Raw genomic sequence first — 16,513 nt, forward strand, 5'->3', positions numbered from 1 at the left:
TTTACCACCAATCACAAGTGGCATGATTTTATTGTGAAAGCAAAGGCACAGTAGGAAATGACGTCGTATTAACGCGCCTGCACAGCGGTACCGTAGTTGGGCTAGAGAACTGTAACATTCGTTAAGAAGTCAACTTTTGAGACGATTCAAAGTAGAAAACAAAAACCGGAAATCATTGTGGACTCGTTGTGTTGCCCTGCGCGTGCCAGATCAGAAGTGAAGTACATGAAAGCTGTTCCTGTTTTAACATTCATCTGCTTCTCAGGTAATACACGTTGCTGTTAAATAATTTCAGCTGTTGTTTAACAACTCATTTATATGTAAAAAAATCAATTTGTTGTGTAACTAATATTCGCGTTGGTTTAAATTTTTTTCAAGGCTAACACATATGCTGTATTACAGATGACTACAACGAGCTAATTTGTCAAATCTTACCTGTACTTTGTCTCCTGTGTGACCGCTAAAGGCCGCTAACTTTACATTGTGACATGTTTAGAAGCTTGCACCTTTTAATTGAATTGAATTTGTTAGTGGATAAACATGAAGCGAGCAGACAAGAAGGCCAAGATGGCGACCGACAGCAGCGACGAAGAAGACTCTGATGTGGAGAAGAACTTCGCTCTGTTGATGGAGAGAGGAGCTCAGGAGGTGGAGGAATGCAGTGAGGATGAAGAGCGAGACGATGAAAGATCTGATGACAATGAAGAAGAGGAGGAGGATGATGGCAGTGAAGATGAGGATGATGGCAGTGAAGATGAGGATGATGGCAGTGAAGATGAGGATGATGGCAGTGAAGATGATGGCGATGAGGACGAGTCAGAGATTCAGACGAGAGATGACATAAAAAAAGGTGAGAACCATATTTAAAAGCGTGTGTGAGATGCGAGAGTGACGGGTGAGTGTCGTTGCCAGAACTTTCCAAAATGTCCTTTGAGGAAGTCATGGAACTTCAGAATAAAGTGGGCACCAAAGTGTACCAGGAGATGGCTTACGGTCCCACCAAGCGTCAGCAGAGCGCCAAGCGCAAACGTGTCAACAAGAACAGGTGTAGTGTTGATTATTACCATATCACATGACCCAAACAACATGGCCGACTCACTTCATTTTGTCTTCAGGCCCATGGAGATGTCCTCCAAGAAAGCGGCGCCATTTCTTCGCCAGGTGGTTCCTGTGAAGAAAGCGGTGAGTAAAACGGCCCAAAACATAAACGAAGAAAACACTTACGAGCTACTAACTGCATTCAGACGCTACGAGACCCTCGCTTTGACGACCTGTCGGGAGAGTACAAGGCGGACATCTTTGAGAGGACGTACAACTTCATTCATGACATCAGACGGCGAGAGACGCAGGTCCACGCCCACTCTCAGCATCACCTCGTGTCTTTGTGCGCGGAACTACACACCGACGCTTTCGCTTTTTGTGCAGGCCATCCAAAAGGAGCTGAAGAAGACCAAGAACACCGACGAGAAGGAGAAACTCAACTTCCTCCTCAAGAAAATGGTGAGTCTCCGCCCCTTTTTTGTCACACTGAGTATTGTGGCAGATGTGACGGACGTGTCGACGTTCTGCAGGCCAATCAGGAGCGAGCAAGACTGAACAGAGAGCAGCAGAGGGAGCAGGAGCTTCAGTTCAAGAAGGAGCAGCGAGAACAAGCTAATAAAGGAGCGCGACCCTTCTTCCTCAAAAAAGGTATCATGTTCGTTTATTCCTTGTCGCCATTCATCGATTGTCATCATGAACTCGTCGTGTTGTTCTGCGTTTGACGTGAAAACAGGCGATAAGAAGAAGGTGCGTCTGGCCGAGAGGTATACTCAGCTGAAGAAGAGCGGAAAGCTTGAGAAATTCCTGAGCAAGAAGAGGAAGAGAAATGCCATCAAAGATCGCAGGAAGTTGCCACGGCAACAGCAGAACAAGCCGGGAAAAGCACAGTGAGGGTGATGCATTCCAGGTCATACGGACGCTGTACGCTGTGGGGAGGGTCTACTTCAGGTTGGTCTACGTCCGCATAGGACCAGCTTATTTTATTGTTTTTCTTCATGTAAAAATCATAGCTTACTTAATCTTTTTCAATAAATGAAACAAACATCTTACTCGACTGTCAACGTAACGTTACTTTTGAATTTTGTATGCAGTTTAGTTGAACGACTAAAGCCTGTCTTAAGTTTTAAAACACTTATGAGTTTGAGGATATGGATATGTTGTATCTAGATTAGTATTAAGGACATTTTGTGATTTAATTAATTAATTGTGATTAATTAAGAACACAGTTGGACTCAGTGTATTAATAACACAAGATGCATGCCATACGCTAACTGAGGCAAAATTTTACAGTTAATTTTCAACATTAACCAAAAACATGCTAACCAGGCCATATGCTAACTGAGCTTCCATTGTATTTTATATTATTTCACATATCCATTTTATCCATTTATTCTTTGTTATTTTAATTGTAAAGTAATTAATTGAAATGCAGTTCAATACAAATTTAACTGTGGTAAAGTAAATAAAAGTAAACTAACATGTATTTCAACGCAAGCATCAGACTTGTCATGTTTTGGAGTTCGCATATGTTGGTAGTTCCGCACCTCCACGTGACTGGCAAACCAGCGAAGCTCATTAATAATAACGAGGGGCCCCCATCCTAGCATATTAGCCATGCAGGCAGAACTTAGCAATGCAGCGGACAAGCTGTAATTGTTCTTCGGAGTCGAACAATCCGTTGTAGAATCATGACAGCCTCAGCAGCGACCCGTTCTGTCCATCACGTTAAATAAAAGACAAATTTATGACATTTGATTATATTTTAATTACATAATCATGTTACTTTTACCACACACAATAAAGTCCTTGAGTTCAAGTGAAAGGTCAGTCCGCTTTAGCATCTTTCTGTTGCGTCACCTCAGAGTGTACAGAGCTCCTAACGGCTCGCTGCATCAACCACGTACACACGTGCACACTCAGGAAGGCTCCGCCCACCACCCACATCCAATTCCTCTTCAGCCAGCTGTTAGCTTTCATCTGCAAATAAAACATTCCCAACGTTAGCGACAGGTTTCTACCACGAGTGGATGCGTGGAACAAGCTGGTCCACTTCCGTGACGGAGTGAGATCTGTGAGGAGCAGCAGCGCTGCTGCGATTACCTCAGCTACTTTCTCCTGGCGGCCTCAGGCTGAGACACAAAGGTAACGATGGTGGGTTCTGGAACGGCGTCCTGTGTGATTTGTTTGTGCAGCAGGGGGGAGGCCTTCAGCTGGTACCAGCCCAAATGGATCAGAACCAGACTGGTGCCCATCACCAGCAGAACCTTGTATTGCCGCCACACGTCACGCAAGCCCATCACGCGTCTCTGACAGTAGGGTTCTGTTAAAACACACAAATCGGTGACAGGTCTTCTACTATGAGGGAAATCAATGGTGAGACGTGTTTACTTCTTTATTGGAGACGACGTGTCCAACATGTAGCGATCGTTATAAGACCCCCAATGACAACGTTTGAGGTTGGTGTACCAAGAAATGTTATATAAAAAACACACACATTCAGTAAGCATAAGCTTGCCTACCTAACCCAAAAGAAAAGAGAAGCTATAAGATGTTCGATGTCGTGTTTTTATCAGTTAAAAGGTTAAAAAAAACTGAATCGCTGTGGGCCAAGTGTACGTGTACTGAAATCAAGTAACCACTGAGTCGTTTGTCTTGAATAAACGATACGAAAAAAGCGATAAATAGTCAGGACTTGACGCAATCGCTAGTATCACCGTTTAACTGTCACCATAACCACGAAAAACGACAACAATTGACATAAAAAGATCAAAATCATTAACTGAATCACCTTCAGAAAGCGGTTCTTCCTGGGCCAGCCATCGGGTCTACGGGATGTGATGTAAAAAAAGTGCCTGAACAAAATGGTGCTTGTAAAAAAAATTTAGGAAACAAAAACCGGAAATAAAATCGTTCTTTCTAAACCGTTGTTTATATTGTATGAAAAACAAAACGATTAAATGCAACTTAAAACATTTTGTTTTTTAAAATACGTTTTTTTAAGTCGGGCATCAGCACGGGGAACCGCACAGTGACACAGGAACAGTCGCTAACTTGCACGCGTGAGTCATTTCGTAATAATTTTAAAATGTATTTCCTAATAATTGGTCAAAATCGTTTTAGGAACTTTTGAGTTAATGATTGTATGATACAATACAAATTTAGTTATGTTACAACAATTCGGTATTTCTTGTAGTAATAGTAGTTTTAACCTTTGACCTCTTTTTGTTTACAAATGTTTTTACTTGTTAAATTGTGCTAAAGCACGTATCGTCTATTTATGACGTTATTTATAAAATCGTTCCTTCTAAACCATTGTTTATGTTTATGAAAACAAAAGGATTAAATGCATCTTAAAACACTTTGTTTTTTAAAATACCTTTTTTTTTTAGTCAGGCATCAGCACGGGGGACCGCACAGTGACACAGTAACTGTCATAGTAGTTTTAACCTTTGACCTCTTTTTGTTTACAAATGTTTTTACTTGTTAAATTGCGCTAAAGCACGTATTGTCTATTTATGACGTTAACTTAATCAGCTTGTGTGTGTTGTCATGGAGACGCTTCATTAATGATTCATTCATCATCACACCTGCCGTGTGTGTGTTTGTGTGTGTGTGTGTGTTAAAGGTGGTTTCGTGTTGATCCCCTGCAGGGCGAAAACAATGCAGCACGCTGTAATGCGGCCAATGGTCAGAGCGGCATGTATTTTGCCATCTGTTACCATAGCAACCAGGCCTCGGAAAAACACTGTCACATTATTCCAATAAAGGTATTCCAAAACATAATTTAATAGCAAACACTTCAAAGATAATAAAGAGAAACAAGTTAACCACAACGCTTTAAACAATAATAAAATACGACATGAGTGTCTGTAGACGGTTCTAGAAGGACTTCCATCGTACGGCTGACAAGATGGTGTGCACAAAGTAGAGCAGTGTTGCTGTGTACGAGAACACCTGAAAGCAACACAAACATTACTTGAACATGTCATACTGTGTCATGTGACGTGTGTGTGTAAGACAAACCACAGCTGAGATATCCAGTTGGTAGTTCTGGAAGTCAACGCCGTCCCTCATGTCCAGAGTCACCTTCGCCAACGCCACCGAGGCGCTCAGGTAGAAGACAGCGGCGATGAAATGATAGACAAAGTCCTGGAAAAAAAAAAACAGCAGACATCTTGGTCCACAAAAAGAAACTAACGAAGAAGAAAAAGTAACTCACTGCTGCTGCCCAGCTGCTCTTATTGGAATGACAGCCGCAGGCGAACATCAGCATCCACAGGAAGGTGAGGACGAAGCAGAAAACGGACACGAACATCACCCAGCCTTGGGGGTTCTCTGGGACCACCAGAGTGCACGCCACCAGGATCCACACCAGACCACCAAATACCTACACACACACACACAGTATTAGTGTGTGCAGATGTTTGACTCCTAGTCTTCAGCACAGCAAAAAAAGAATCCGACTATAATGTTGACAGTTGTTTTGACTCCGCCCACTCACCTTTGACCCCCCCCACACACAATAATCAGTACATATAAAATAAGTTTAGTAGAAAAAAAAAAGTAGTGACCAGTTCAGGCAGGTAGAGGAAGTCGGGGACGGTACAGCAGATCCTCAGGCCGCTGGGAAGGCTCTCCATGGTGTGGGTGTTGGACGCCATGCTGCCGCTGATCCCACAAAGTCGACCACACAAAAGGCTCAAGTAGCCATTAGACGTGGAATCATCTCCCGGGAGAGCACGCGCACGCACACGCAGCGGGACGATACTGCCTGGCGGGTTGTGGACGGCTCTTTAGTGTTTGAGTCGGATGACTCTTGTCGCTATGACAACCGGAGCTAATTGCAGACACGTGACCGCACTGCTGCACAGGTGATCGAACAAGAGCAAGCTAATTGTTACGAGCTATGTTTTTTTTTTCTGCTTGACATGCTCGTTGTTCTATTTTTAAAAGTGTTCCCTGACTGTTAAATTGTCAAAATATCATAGTTTGTGTTGTTGCCATGGTAACCTGTTGTCTCAACAGGTTAGGACAATTGTCTCTATCCATTGCGTACCAGGATCTCTTCATGTCATTGTCATCTGACTGGTGTAGAAACAACCCACACGTCCACACAGGTGAGGTCACCGAAGACACTGACATTGAAGTCGGATGTGACATCTTGTGTTGTTGCCATAGTAACGGTCACACATCACTTGAGCTTTTGTCCTCTTGTTGACCTTATTGACTTGGTGAATGTAACTAGCGCACACACACACCACCACATTTAAAGTGTACTATACACGCCAGGGCAGTACTGCAATATTGGTGTGTATAGAAACATAAACATATGTGTGACGGTACAATAACCTTGGGGAAAAATATCAGTTTCCTGGTATAATAATTCATTCATTTTCTACCGCGGGGGGTGCTGGAGCCTATCCCAGCTGTCTTCGAGCGAGAGGCGGGGTACACCCTGGACTGGTGGCCAGCCAATCACAGGGCACATATAGACAAACAACCATTCACACTCACATTCATACCTGTGGCTAATTAACCTAGCATGTTTTTGGAATGTGGGAGGAAACCGGAGTAGCATCGTTGTGGCATCATTTCGACATTTTGTCAAAAAATGCACTCCCCCTTTTTTTTTTCTTTTCTATCCCCTCCTGCTCCGGTCTGATCACTCCAAATTTGCAAAACAACAAAATATCATTCATTCATTTTCTACCGCTTATCCTCTCGAGGGCCGCGGGGGGTGCTGGAGCCTATCCCAGCTGTCTTCGAGCGAGAGGCGGGGTACACCCTGGACTGGTGGCCAGCCAATCACAGGGCACATATAGACAAACAACCATTCACACTCACATTCATACCTATGGACAATTTGGAGTCGCCGATTAACCTAGCATGTTTTTTTTTGGAATGTGGGAGGAAATCGGAGTACCCGAAGAAAACCCACGCATATAATAATTACAGCGCTAAAATGTGTTATTTTGAAAAATGCCACATCCAAACAGTCATTTTAAAACCCTATATTAGAAATGTTTTAATAAATAATACATAATATGCAGTTCTCAAGGCAGTGCAATGAGGCTAATCCACTATTTTTTTATTGAAGTCAAGCAAAATTCCAATAAATGCAATCAAGTTGGTCAAGAAGATCACAACATACAGTAAATAAAAGAAAACCTTGCAACAGGTCACACTTTTCCCCAAACTTTCATTTACGGGTCATCTGAATGCAACTGAGATGTTTAAGGGTCTCTTATGATGATGATTTATCAACTTTGCTTAAATGTATTTTGTTTGGAATTAGATTTTTAATGCTGTGGTTTACCTTAAAGTCAGTTACAGGCCAATGCCTTGATGTAAACAATAACAAAATACACATTGTTATTGAAACATATTGGATTCATGTTGTTCTTAACGAACAACATGGTTCTGTCACAAAAGTTTGGGGCGGACCGGGTTGGGCCTGATGGAGGAGAAGGCCCCGATGTGCCTGATGAGGTTGGGTTCCACGCTGTGAGCTCGTTCTCCCGGAACGCTGCGTGCTATTTTGTACAGAACTGTATCTTTGGCGTTGCCTTTGCTGCAGAAAGCGTCGTCCAGGTAGCGGGCCACCCTCAGGGACGCGTTCCCGGGGAACAGCATGGCGGGGGTGCAGCACTCGGTGGCGGGGGAAACGGCGTACAGCTGAGGGGAGAGACGGCGCACCTCCAGCAGGTAATGTCGGCCCAGGAGCTCGGCGGCGGCCATCACGTAGATGGTGAGGATCAGGACGTGTAGTGCGGATGTTGTGAATGAGAAGGAGCAGGGATTCCAGTAGGGAAGCGTGAGGAGCACCAACGTGGCGCCCACCAGTCCAAGTGCAAACCATTCCAGGATGCGGTACGGCTCAGGGTTCCAGTAGCGCTGCAGCCTCTCAGGATGGTACAGCTTGACGTAGAGAGTGTGCGCGGCAAAGCGCCGACTCACCAAGTCCTGGACCACCTGAAAGAAGTTCTGCAGGGGGAGGGCATCATCTTCTAGGACCACCATGTTCCTGGGCTGCACCGAGTTGAAGGCGTGACGCAGGCAAAACGAGTAGTCCCGCTTCTCCCGCTCAAAGATGTTCACGTGCTCCGGATTCCCGTCTCGTCTACGGATTACTTTGAAGTTCCTCTCTAAAAGTCTGGCGTCTTTGTTATCCTGAGGGTTCCTCTCCACATCGCACAGAAGAACCTCAGCGCACCGCCGTTCACCGCATCGACCCAGAAGGACGCTCAAGCGGTGCATCACCTGCAGCAGATAATGGAAGTCACGCCCGTCGTGACGTTGTGCCGTCACCACGGTAACCAACATCTCAGGGCCGGACGCCACGTCCAAAAAGTTCACAGAGGAGCTCTGCCAAAAACGTAGAGCGTGCTGACCTCGCCGCAGGCTCTCCTGCAAAGCATCCTCGCTTATGGCGTCCAGGTAGGCGGACCTGAGGAAGAAGTACGAGTATGGCAGGCGGTGGCAGCAAACGGGAAGCAGCACGCAGAACGTAAAGACAAACAGAAACAGCGCCTGAATCGGCACGCTGGACCATCGCAGGTGGCGCCTTAGTCGGGACAGTTGCTGACGCATCAGGCGGCGTGCACTTTGACCTGAGAGACGAGCAACGTCCACGGGAGGTGATGACACCTTCTGGAGAACTTGTAATCTGTGGGCAAACACATGATATTGCAGTAATATTTCAATATTTCCACTTCTTGCAGCCGCAGTTCAACAACGCGGAAATATTGAAGGGATCCAAAAAGATCCAAAAACACAGAAAAATGATGGTGCAAGAACCCAGTTAGAGTAGCAGTGAAATAAAACAGTCAATCATTATATATTGTTTTCATTTAGTGTCATTTAGTGTGTTTTTTTACCTATTCCACCAATTTATTATTACATATTTTTAATGATAATCCAAATTACATACAAATAACCATCATAGCAGTCATTATGGTTCTAGTAGTTTCAGTGTCAATGGGCGTCTCCGTCACTTCCGCATATTAAACGAACTAATACGACAACTGGCAACAATGAAGCTAACCAGCTTTGCTCCACAAGTAAAATGTCAATTTAAAAACACTCACAGAGACAAGCAGCCGCCGACATTAGATGAACTTGGCTCCGGAGCTACTACGACAATTCTCCCTCACGCTGCCCGGACTTCTGTGTCGTTTGGCGGGGGAGCTCGCACGAGAAGTGTCGCTCTACCCGCTGGTTGTTTACACTATGAACCGTAAAAAGATACTATAGCGTTGAAGAGAGTTTCTTAGAAAATGTAACATATTCTACAGCAAGGAAGGTCGGGGAGAGGAAATTAGAAAACATGGGACCGCCTCCTTCACAGCCAGAAGAAATATACCGTGTAGGGCTGTACTTACCGTTTCCCCAAGGATTGTAGAGTTAGCTAGGATATCGTATCGTACGGAGCTGAAAGTCCGCCATGATGGGGAGCACGGGAGGTGGGCGGGGCTAAGTGGATATATGTTACTGTACATGTATTCAATAAAGTTGTACGCTGTGTGTACACTTTGATAAAATGGCCAAATATTATGGTTCTAAATGAGAAAAATTAGAAACACAGAAAAAACATTTCTTAAATAACACAATTTTATTATTAATAACTCAAACAACATACACAGTAACACACATGTGCACTATAAACACGGTGCTATCATAAGGCTGACATTTCTTGTGAGCTCCCTGAGAGGGAGCATCAAACATAGGACACTGAAATGCGGTAAGTGCCAAGATAAAATATTTAAAAAAAAAATTATATGTTTTTACTCACTTTTTTGTCCCTCTTGTTGTTATAACGTCATATGTACAGTGAATGATATGTAAATTAAAACTTAAGCTTAATTTAAACTTTGCTAGCAATGTCGGTAAAACTATGCTAACGCTAGCTGTGGTGTACCTGTAGATGGTACTCATCTCTGGAAGTGTTGCCCCGATATTTACCCACATTAAATATAACATATTTTATATCAATAATGCAGTCTTAAAGAACAGTAGTAATGTGATTTCTAAAAAAAATCAGTAAAATATCTGTAAGACTACTATTCAGACAGAACAAAAACAAAACTGGAAACATGTCATATTAAATACAGATATGCTATGAAAAAAACTTTGAGTGAGAGAGAAAATTGGTAAAAATTTAAGAAAAATGAAAATATTTTTTTTAGATTTGTACTTTTTACTTCTTACGACGTGAGGACTCAAATTCCGGTGTCCACCCTGTAGCATCACGTGACAACGTGTGCTGCATTCACTGACACAATAGATAGCTGAATCACAAAAAAGCCATTTTTAAACACAAGCCGATTTTTAAAAAAAATGGGTAAATAGCGATATATGTATATTCATTTGAGCAAAAACATAATTCAAATCCCAATTTAAAGTTCAAGTTAAGTATGCATGTTAAGTGTTTTATGTGTACATATTATTAAAAACATGTATTTGTGTACAAAACAATCCCATCTTGTGATGGGCTGTTATCATAATTACACCATCACAATTAAAATAAGACATTTTAACATTCACGACATGATTGGTATTGAAGTAAAAGGGTAAAAAGGGTCAAGGCGACGTTCCTGTCTGCTGGTAAGTCATAATTCCTACGTACTTTGAACGCAGCACTGCTCCTGCTCAGCTCCAAGCAGAGATGAAGTCAAGCTGCAAAGGAAACATCTTGGCGATGCCTGCTGCTGCTTCTTCTCCCTCAGACACTTAAAAAACAAGCGCATTCTTGCCTGCCGGAACATCTTGTCCTCTTCGAGTCCTCGACGAGTCCTCAAGAGCGACTTGACTTGTGCCAAGTTGGAGAAATAAGTTTGGAAAAGACCGGCAGATGACGAGCACGAGCAGTGGAGACGCGCGTGCGTGCGCAGGAAAAGAACATGCAAACGAAGCAAAAAGCAAAGAGGTGAGACGATCACATGACAACAGTCATACTTTGGACTTCTCAGTGGACTTCCATAAAAAACTATAAAACATGTGCGTTTGTTGGTCACGTGACTTCTGCTCGATAAATGCTGTTGTTTATGTGCTTAGTTTGTCACCTCAATTGAAGTTTTATTTTGAAAAGTTAACCAAGTGTGTTACAGGACTTCGACCTGGCGTCTGTTTACGTTTCGGATGCTCAATACAACAGGAACATCTTCTTCGACACATCGCCGCAGGCCGTCAGGTGACCATCACCCTTGGGGTGTTGTTGTTTCTCTTCTTTCCTTCTAGTCAAGCACTCATGTCGTGCTTTTATTTTGAAATGTTCCAGGTTGTATCTGCTGTACAACCACAGACTTCCTCAGGTCCTCATCTACTTCTTCATCCTGCTCCATTTGTCCCTGGCAATCTGCGAGGATCCCGCTGTCCTGCCCCTGCCGCCATGGGTGAGCTGGCTCGCACGCAGAGGAGGAAGTGGCAAGGGTCCTAAACAGGAAGTGCAAGTCTCCTTCTTCTTTCCTGTCAGGCGACCATGTTGGTGGAGTTGCTGTGTGTGCACATCTTCGCACTGCGACTCGTGCACTACGCCAAAGTGATCCCGCGTGACAAGTTCTGGAAGGACCCCAAAAACATCTGCATGATCGTCATCTTGGCGGTAGGAGGGGCTTAGTGGCATGAGCGGTTGAGTGGGAGGAGCTAACTTTGCAGTGGTGTTAGCCATTATGCTGGTGTGCTCGTGGAGATGAGTTGATGCTACTGGAAGGTCACTTCCTGCTTGTGTGTGGAGAAAGTTTGTTCACTTCCTGTCTGACGCAGCGCCAATGTGCTGACATGGCACCATGCAAAACATTTGAATCAGTTGGGAGCGTAGGAACAGATCCTCAAGTGTGTTTGTTTTTCCGCGTGTGTGTCGCTTAGCTAACACTGGTGGACATGATCATTTACGGTGCCCTGCATGCGGCCGGCTGCTACGCCGTCCGCTGGTCACGAGTCTTGCGGCCGCTCCTGTTGGTCAACGTGACAGAGGGGCGACAGGTAGGTCACATGACCCCAGCGTTTCCTGTGAACGCATCCTCGTGCTAACCTGGCGTGTGTGTTAAGCTGCGTCGAGCATTTCGCAGCATCCGGAACGCTCTCCCTCAGATTTTGTACGTCTTCCTGCTCTTCATCTTCAGCATCCTCGTCTTCTCTCTGATGGTGCTTAAACTCTTCAGCAAGCGGTAAGCATCATCAACTTCTTGTCAGATACATGGGAGGTGTTCCTAATGATGTGACTCTTGTCTGTTCATCAGAGGTTTGAGGACGGTGGACGGAGCGCCGTACTTCACTAACTACGTGGACGCCGTCTTTGACCTTTACGTGCTCGTCACCACCGCCAACAGCCCCGATGTCATGTGAGGCATCTCGTGGGAATACAAAGAAAAGATGGCCGTTCTGAACGCGCTGCTTGTCGTTCGTTGGCAGGATGCCGGCTTACAACGCGAGCTCGGCCTTCGCCATTTTCTTCATTGTTTACATCCTGGTCAACACGTACATCTTCATGTCCGTCTTCCTGGCTGTCGTCTTCAACAACTACAAGAAGTATCTTAAGGTGCGAGGTCATGTGACCGCGTGAGCTCAGTGTAAGCGTAAGGTCACGGCGGCGCCCTCTGTGTCCGGCAGGAGGAAGTACGGCAGCTGGTGCGTGCCAAGCGCCACAAGATGGCACGGGCCTTCGCTGTGCTGCAGGAGCGGACGGGTGAGGGGGGAGAACCGCTGGTGAGCCGGGCCTGCTGGACCCGACTGATCCGATTGGTTCAGCCGGACATCAGCCACGCCCACATCGAGCTGCTGTGGAGCGTCACGGACGACAAGAACCGCGGTGCCATCGGTGCGCAGTCAACGGGTTTCGAGCTCGGCTATACTGCAGCCTCATCTTTTAACCTTTGTGGTCTCTTGGTCAGACAAAAAAGCGTTCATCCAGCTCGCCGACCTGCTCAACATCGAAGTGATTACACTCAAATCCAGGCCACACCCACTTCTACGCCTGAGCCCCGCTGTCTACCTCTCAGCGCCCAGCCGCTTCCTCTGCAGACTGGTCCAGCACAGGTGAGAAGGTTTGGCAAGGACGGGATGGTGGACGCAAAAAGTGATCTTCCTTTGGCGGTGGTTTCAGAGCGTTTGTGATTACGTACGACATCATCATCCTGGTGAACGCCGTTTTCATCGGGCTGGACGAGGAGAGTCCCGTGATCGCCAATTCCGAGTGGGTCTTTCTAGCGCTGTACCTGCTGGAGATCCTGCTCAAACTCTATGTGTGTGAACCCAGAAGCTTCTTCTCCAGACACAACTTCTGGAACTGGTGAGTCCACACACACACACACACACCGCCTCACCTATGAACAACAAGCGTTAATGACAGGAAATCACAATCACATCGCAACTCTTTTTTAAAATGGGACCTATTATGCTCATTTTCGGCACTTTGGAGTTGTGGACTCCTATAGAGCAGCTTCACACAATAACCCGAACAGAAAGCTTTCTAAAGCTTCCAGATTCTGTACCCCTTTCTGCAGTGTTTCCGACCCAAATAGTCTGTTTAATTTCCTCCACCCCCAGCCCTCCTCTAGGTACGCCCACTCCGCTGTGATTAGTCACACTCCCATACACTTCCAAGAACTTCCTTATACGCAGGTCCGCGTTTACCGAGTGCAGGCAATATGCAATCCATATAAGGAAGTCTGGATCGCATTTACAAAAACTTGGTAAAACTGAGCCATCCAAAATGTCTTCCAGGGCTCACTTCCAAGTGGTTAGCATGTAGGCAACACAGTCACGATATCGGGAAGACCCGGATCTCCGCTTGGAGTTTGTATGTTCTCCCCGTGCATGCGTGGGTTTTCTCTCCGGTTTCCTCCCACATTCCAAAAACATGCTAGGTTAATTAGCCATTCCAAATTGTCCATAGGTATGAATGTGGGTGTGAATGGTTGTTTGTCTATATGTGCCCTGTGATTGGCTGGCCACCAGTCCAGGGTGTACCCCGCCTCTCGCCCGAAGACAGCTGGGATAGGCTCCAGCACCCCCGCGACCCTCGTGAGGAAAAGCGGTAGAAAATGAATGAATAAAAGGATGGAGGTCACGCCCACAGCAGCACCTTCTTGAAGAAGGTCACCATGGAGACATCCCTCTGGCTCTAAATTGCCTATAGTGTGAATGGTTCTTTGTCTGCGTTTGTTGTTTGACGACCAGTCCAGGGTGTACCCCGCATCATGCCCGAAGTCATCTGGGATAGGTTCCAGCATACCCCCGCAACCCTAATAAGGATTAACTTCCAAATGCGCCAATCACAATAGGTCCCCTTTAAATCTGCAATGGCACCAGCGACCACTTTGGGTGCCGCTTCAGTTACTCCCACGACACACTTCATGTCACTTCCTGTTTGCAGGTTTGACACCATCATTGTCGTCTGTGCTCTCATCGCCACCATCATTAACTCCACCCTCAAGTCATGTGAGCTCTCTTCTTTACCTTCATGGCCATTCTCTCATCATGTGAAATATTAGCAACAGGTGTCGTTGTGTTTTATGAACGTGTCGGTGTACCTAATGAAATGGAGTTTGAGGTGCTTACAAACAGGAAGTAGGGATGGAGTTCAGAGGCAGCATGCTAATGTCTGTGATTGGTGTCGCAGCGGGGGGGTACACCAGCCGTCAGATCCTTGACATCGTTTTCATCCTGCGTGTCCTCCGACTCGTCCGAGTGGTGGACAGCATCAAAAGGTTTGACGTGTGATGTCATCATCGGAAGACGCTGAAATATTCAATTATACATTAGAGTGGGCGGGGCAACAACTGAACTTTTTTGCTCATCTAGGTTCCGCACAATCATCAACACGCTGATCCGCATCGGACCGGCGATCCTCACCTTCGGCCAGCTCATCCTGGTAAGAAATCTTCATGTGTTCCTTGTTCATTAACATTTGTCCTGATAATGGCTCCTCCTGGTGGTCAGGTGGTGTACTACATCTTCGCTATGGTGGGGATGGAGCTCTTCAAAGGGAAGGTGAAATTCTACGAAGACGCGAGCGACCCGGCCAAGGCGTACTGTGGGAACCTTCTTCTCAAAGGAAGCACCTTCGCTCAACTCAACTACTGCAAGAACAACTTCAACAACGTGGTGTCGTCCTTCATTCTGCTGCTGGAGCTCACCGTGGTCAACCAGTGGCATGATATCCTCCTGCTGTCAGCCATCTTTGTGGCCAAAGCTCACCGTGCCGTGGAATGCTGTAGATGTCCAGACGTTAATTCCTTAACGTGACCTCACTGCTCAGCAGTGGATTCGCCACTGTCACCCACGTGTCCGCCAGGATCTACTTCGTCCTCTTCCACATCGTGGTCGTCATCATCATCATCAAGTGAGACAATTCATTATCTAAATGGCAACATGGCAGCTTCTTGAACCGGCGATGACATCACTTCTCGATGTCTTTCAGCATCTTCGTGGCCTTTGTCTTGGAAGCGTTCTTTGTGGAGTACTCTGTAGACAAGAGCGATCTGCAAACATCTTTGGAGAAGAAGATTGAGGAACTCGAGCTGGGCGTGGCTCAGTGAGTTGGTCCTCAACTTTACCGAGCTGGGAGCGAGCGTTCACGGGCTTCCTGACCTTCCTGTTTGTCTTTGTTTGCATCTCAGAGAGACGGCGGAGGACAACTTGGTGAACTCCATGGAGACGTGCGACAACGAGCAGACGGCTGAGCAAACGGAGAGCAGAAAACCCAACCTGATGTTTAAAATCGCCTCAAAAAGTTTGTGTAGATTCGCAGTCCAGTTGCTTCGATTCATCATGTGACGTGTCTCGTCTGTGTGTCAGGGTATCGAACAGTGGACGCCTTGCTGCAGCGACTCTTTGAAGCCGACCTGGAGCAGGAAGATGACGCCGACGCAGACGCCGACCCTCAAACCAACGGCAACTTCTCCAACCCGACTTTCAGCACTGCTTAGACCGCACTTCCTCGTCGATATTTCAAAGTTCGAACTCTTGTGGCAAACATAAAAGTGACTGCTAAAGCGTCAAAGCAATTAGGTAGTGACAGAGGCGCTTTTATTTTTCCATGAAGACTGAATCCACTGTCCACTTCCTGTTCACCAATAAACAGATTTCTTTTTTTTTTTGCATGTTTGGCACAAATTCATCGCATAAAACAAGTTTAAATATTAGTCAATGAAAACACAAAATGTAGTTTTTAAATGAAACTTCTTCCTATTATTATTATTGGGTCATTTTTTGCCATTTTCACAGGAGCACATTACTAGGTGAGGTGTTAACATGCTAATATTAGCATTGTTAACACACAAACATTAGCATACAATCATTATTTAAAATTTTCATAACTATGAACTTCAGCTGGCACTTAAGCTACCAGGTGAGGTCTTAATATGCTAATTTTAGCAAGCAAGCAATGTTAACATGGTTAAATTAACAATCACATTTTTTTGGCCATTTTCGTAGGTATACACTATTATCCTAGCATGTTAGCAGCGCTAAT

General features: G+C 45.5%; 4 protein-coding genes across 8 annotated transcripts; 2 read left to right on the forward strand and 2 right to left on the reverse strand.

Moving 5' to 3' along the window:
* Positions 1-86: 86 nt before the first annotated feature.
* Positions 87-2,090, forward strand: rrp36 (ribosomal RNA processing 36). Its single transcript, XM_058065371.1, has 8 exons — positions 87-265; positions 532-850; positions 913-1,045; positions 1,116-1,182; positions 1,245-1,349; positions 1,426-1,500; positions 1,572-1,689; positions 1,775-2,090. Exons 2-8 carry the CDS (start codon positions 541-543, stop codon positions 1,930-1,932), a joined length of 966 nt encoding a protein of 321 aa, XP_057921354.1. The 5' UTR covers positions 87-265; positions 532-540; the 3' UTR covers positions 1,933-2,090.
* A 2,784-nt stretch (positions 2,091-4,874) lies between these two features.
* Positions 4,875-5,755, reverse strand: LOC131134434 (myelin and lymphocyte protein-like). The gene is made up of 4 exons (XM_058079723.1): positions 5,613-5,755; positions 5,261-5,428; positions 5,065-5,190; positions 4,875-4,995 (listed from the first exon to the last, which is right to left on the reverse strand). The coding sequence occupies exons 1-4, from the start codon at positions 5,700-5,702 to the stop codon at positions 4,921-4,923; spliced, it is 459 nt and encodes a 152-aa protein (XP_057935706.1). The 5' UTR covers positions 5,703-5,755; the 3' UTR covers positions 4,875-4,920.
* A 1,350-nt stretch (positions 5,756-7,105) lies between these two features.
* On the reverse strand, positions 7,106-9,510 carry pgap4 (post-GPI attachment to proteins GalNAc transferase 4). 3 transcript variants are annotated; one of them, XM_058046122.1, is made up of 3 exons: positions 9,423-9,493; positions 9,129-9,268; positions 7,106-8,707 (listed from the first exon to the last, which is right to left on the reverse strand). In XM_058046122.1, exon 3 carries the CDS (start codon positions 8,629-8,631, stop codon positions 7,465-7,467), a length of 1,167 nt encoding a protein of 388 aa, XP_057902105.1. In that variant the 5' UTR covers positions 8,632-8,707; positions 9,129-9,268; positions 9,423-9,493; the 3' UTR covers positions 7,106-7,464. The 3 variants fall into 3 exon arrangements, with proteins under 3 accessions (XP_057902105.1, XP_057902106.1, XP_057902104.1); XM_058046123.1 differs by lacking the exon at positions 9,129-9,268 and having other exon boundaries at positions 9,423-9,510; XM_058046121.1 differs by lacking the exon at positions 9,423-9,493 and having other exon boundaries at positions 9,129-9,416.
* Positions 9,511-9,706: 196 nt separating this feature from the next.
* On the forward strand, positions 9,707-16,142 carry tpcn3 (two pore segment channel 3). 3 transcript variants are annotated; one of them, XM_058046109.1, is made up of 20 exons: positions 9,707-9,781; positions 10,678-10,966; positions 11,148-11,230; positions 11,318-11,432; positions 11,513-11,641; positions 11,905-12,021; positions 12,088-12,206; positions 12,279-12,380; positions 12,451-12,577; positions 12,649-12,856; positions 12,930-13,074; positions 13,142-13,327; positions 14,414-14,478; positions 14,660-14,747; positions 14,842-14,911; positions 14,980-15,196; positions 15,292-15,382; positions 15,461-15,574; positions 15,660-15,772; positions 15,838-16,142. In XM_058046109.1, the coding sequence occupies exons 2-20, from the start codon at positions 10,892-10,894 to the stop codon at positions 15,966-15,968; spliced, it is 2,295 nt and encodes a 764-aa protein (XP_057902092.1). In that variant the 5' UTR covers positions 9,707-9,781; positions 10,678-10,891; the 3' UTR covers positions 15,969-16,142. The 3 variants fall into 3 exon arrangements, with proteins under 3 accessions (XP_057902092.1, XP_057902094.1, XP_057902093.1); XM_058046111.1 differs by having other exon boundaries at positions 9,732-9,781; positions 10,767-10,966; XM_058046110.1 differs by lacking the exon at positions 9,707-9,781 and having other exon boundaries at positions 10,655-10,966.
* Positions 16,143-16,513: the final 371 nt, after the last annotated feature.

This window comes from Doryrhamphus excisus, chromosome 1, assembly GCF_030265055.1.
Source record: "Doryrhamphus excisus isolate RoL2022-K1 chromosome 1, RoL_Dexc_1.0, whole genome shotgun sequence".
In the NCBI taxonomy this organism is placed as follows: domain Eukaryota; kingdom Metazoa; phylum Chordata; class Actinopteri; order Syngnathiformes; family Syngnathidae; genus Doryrhamphus; species Doryrhamphus excisus.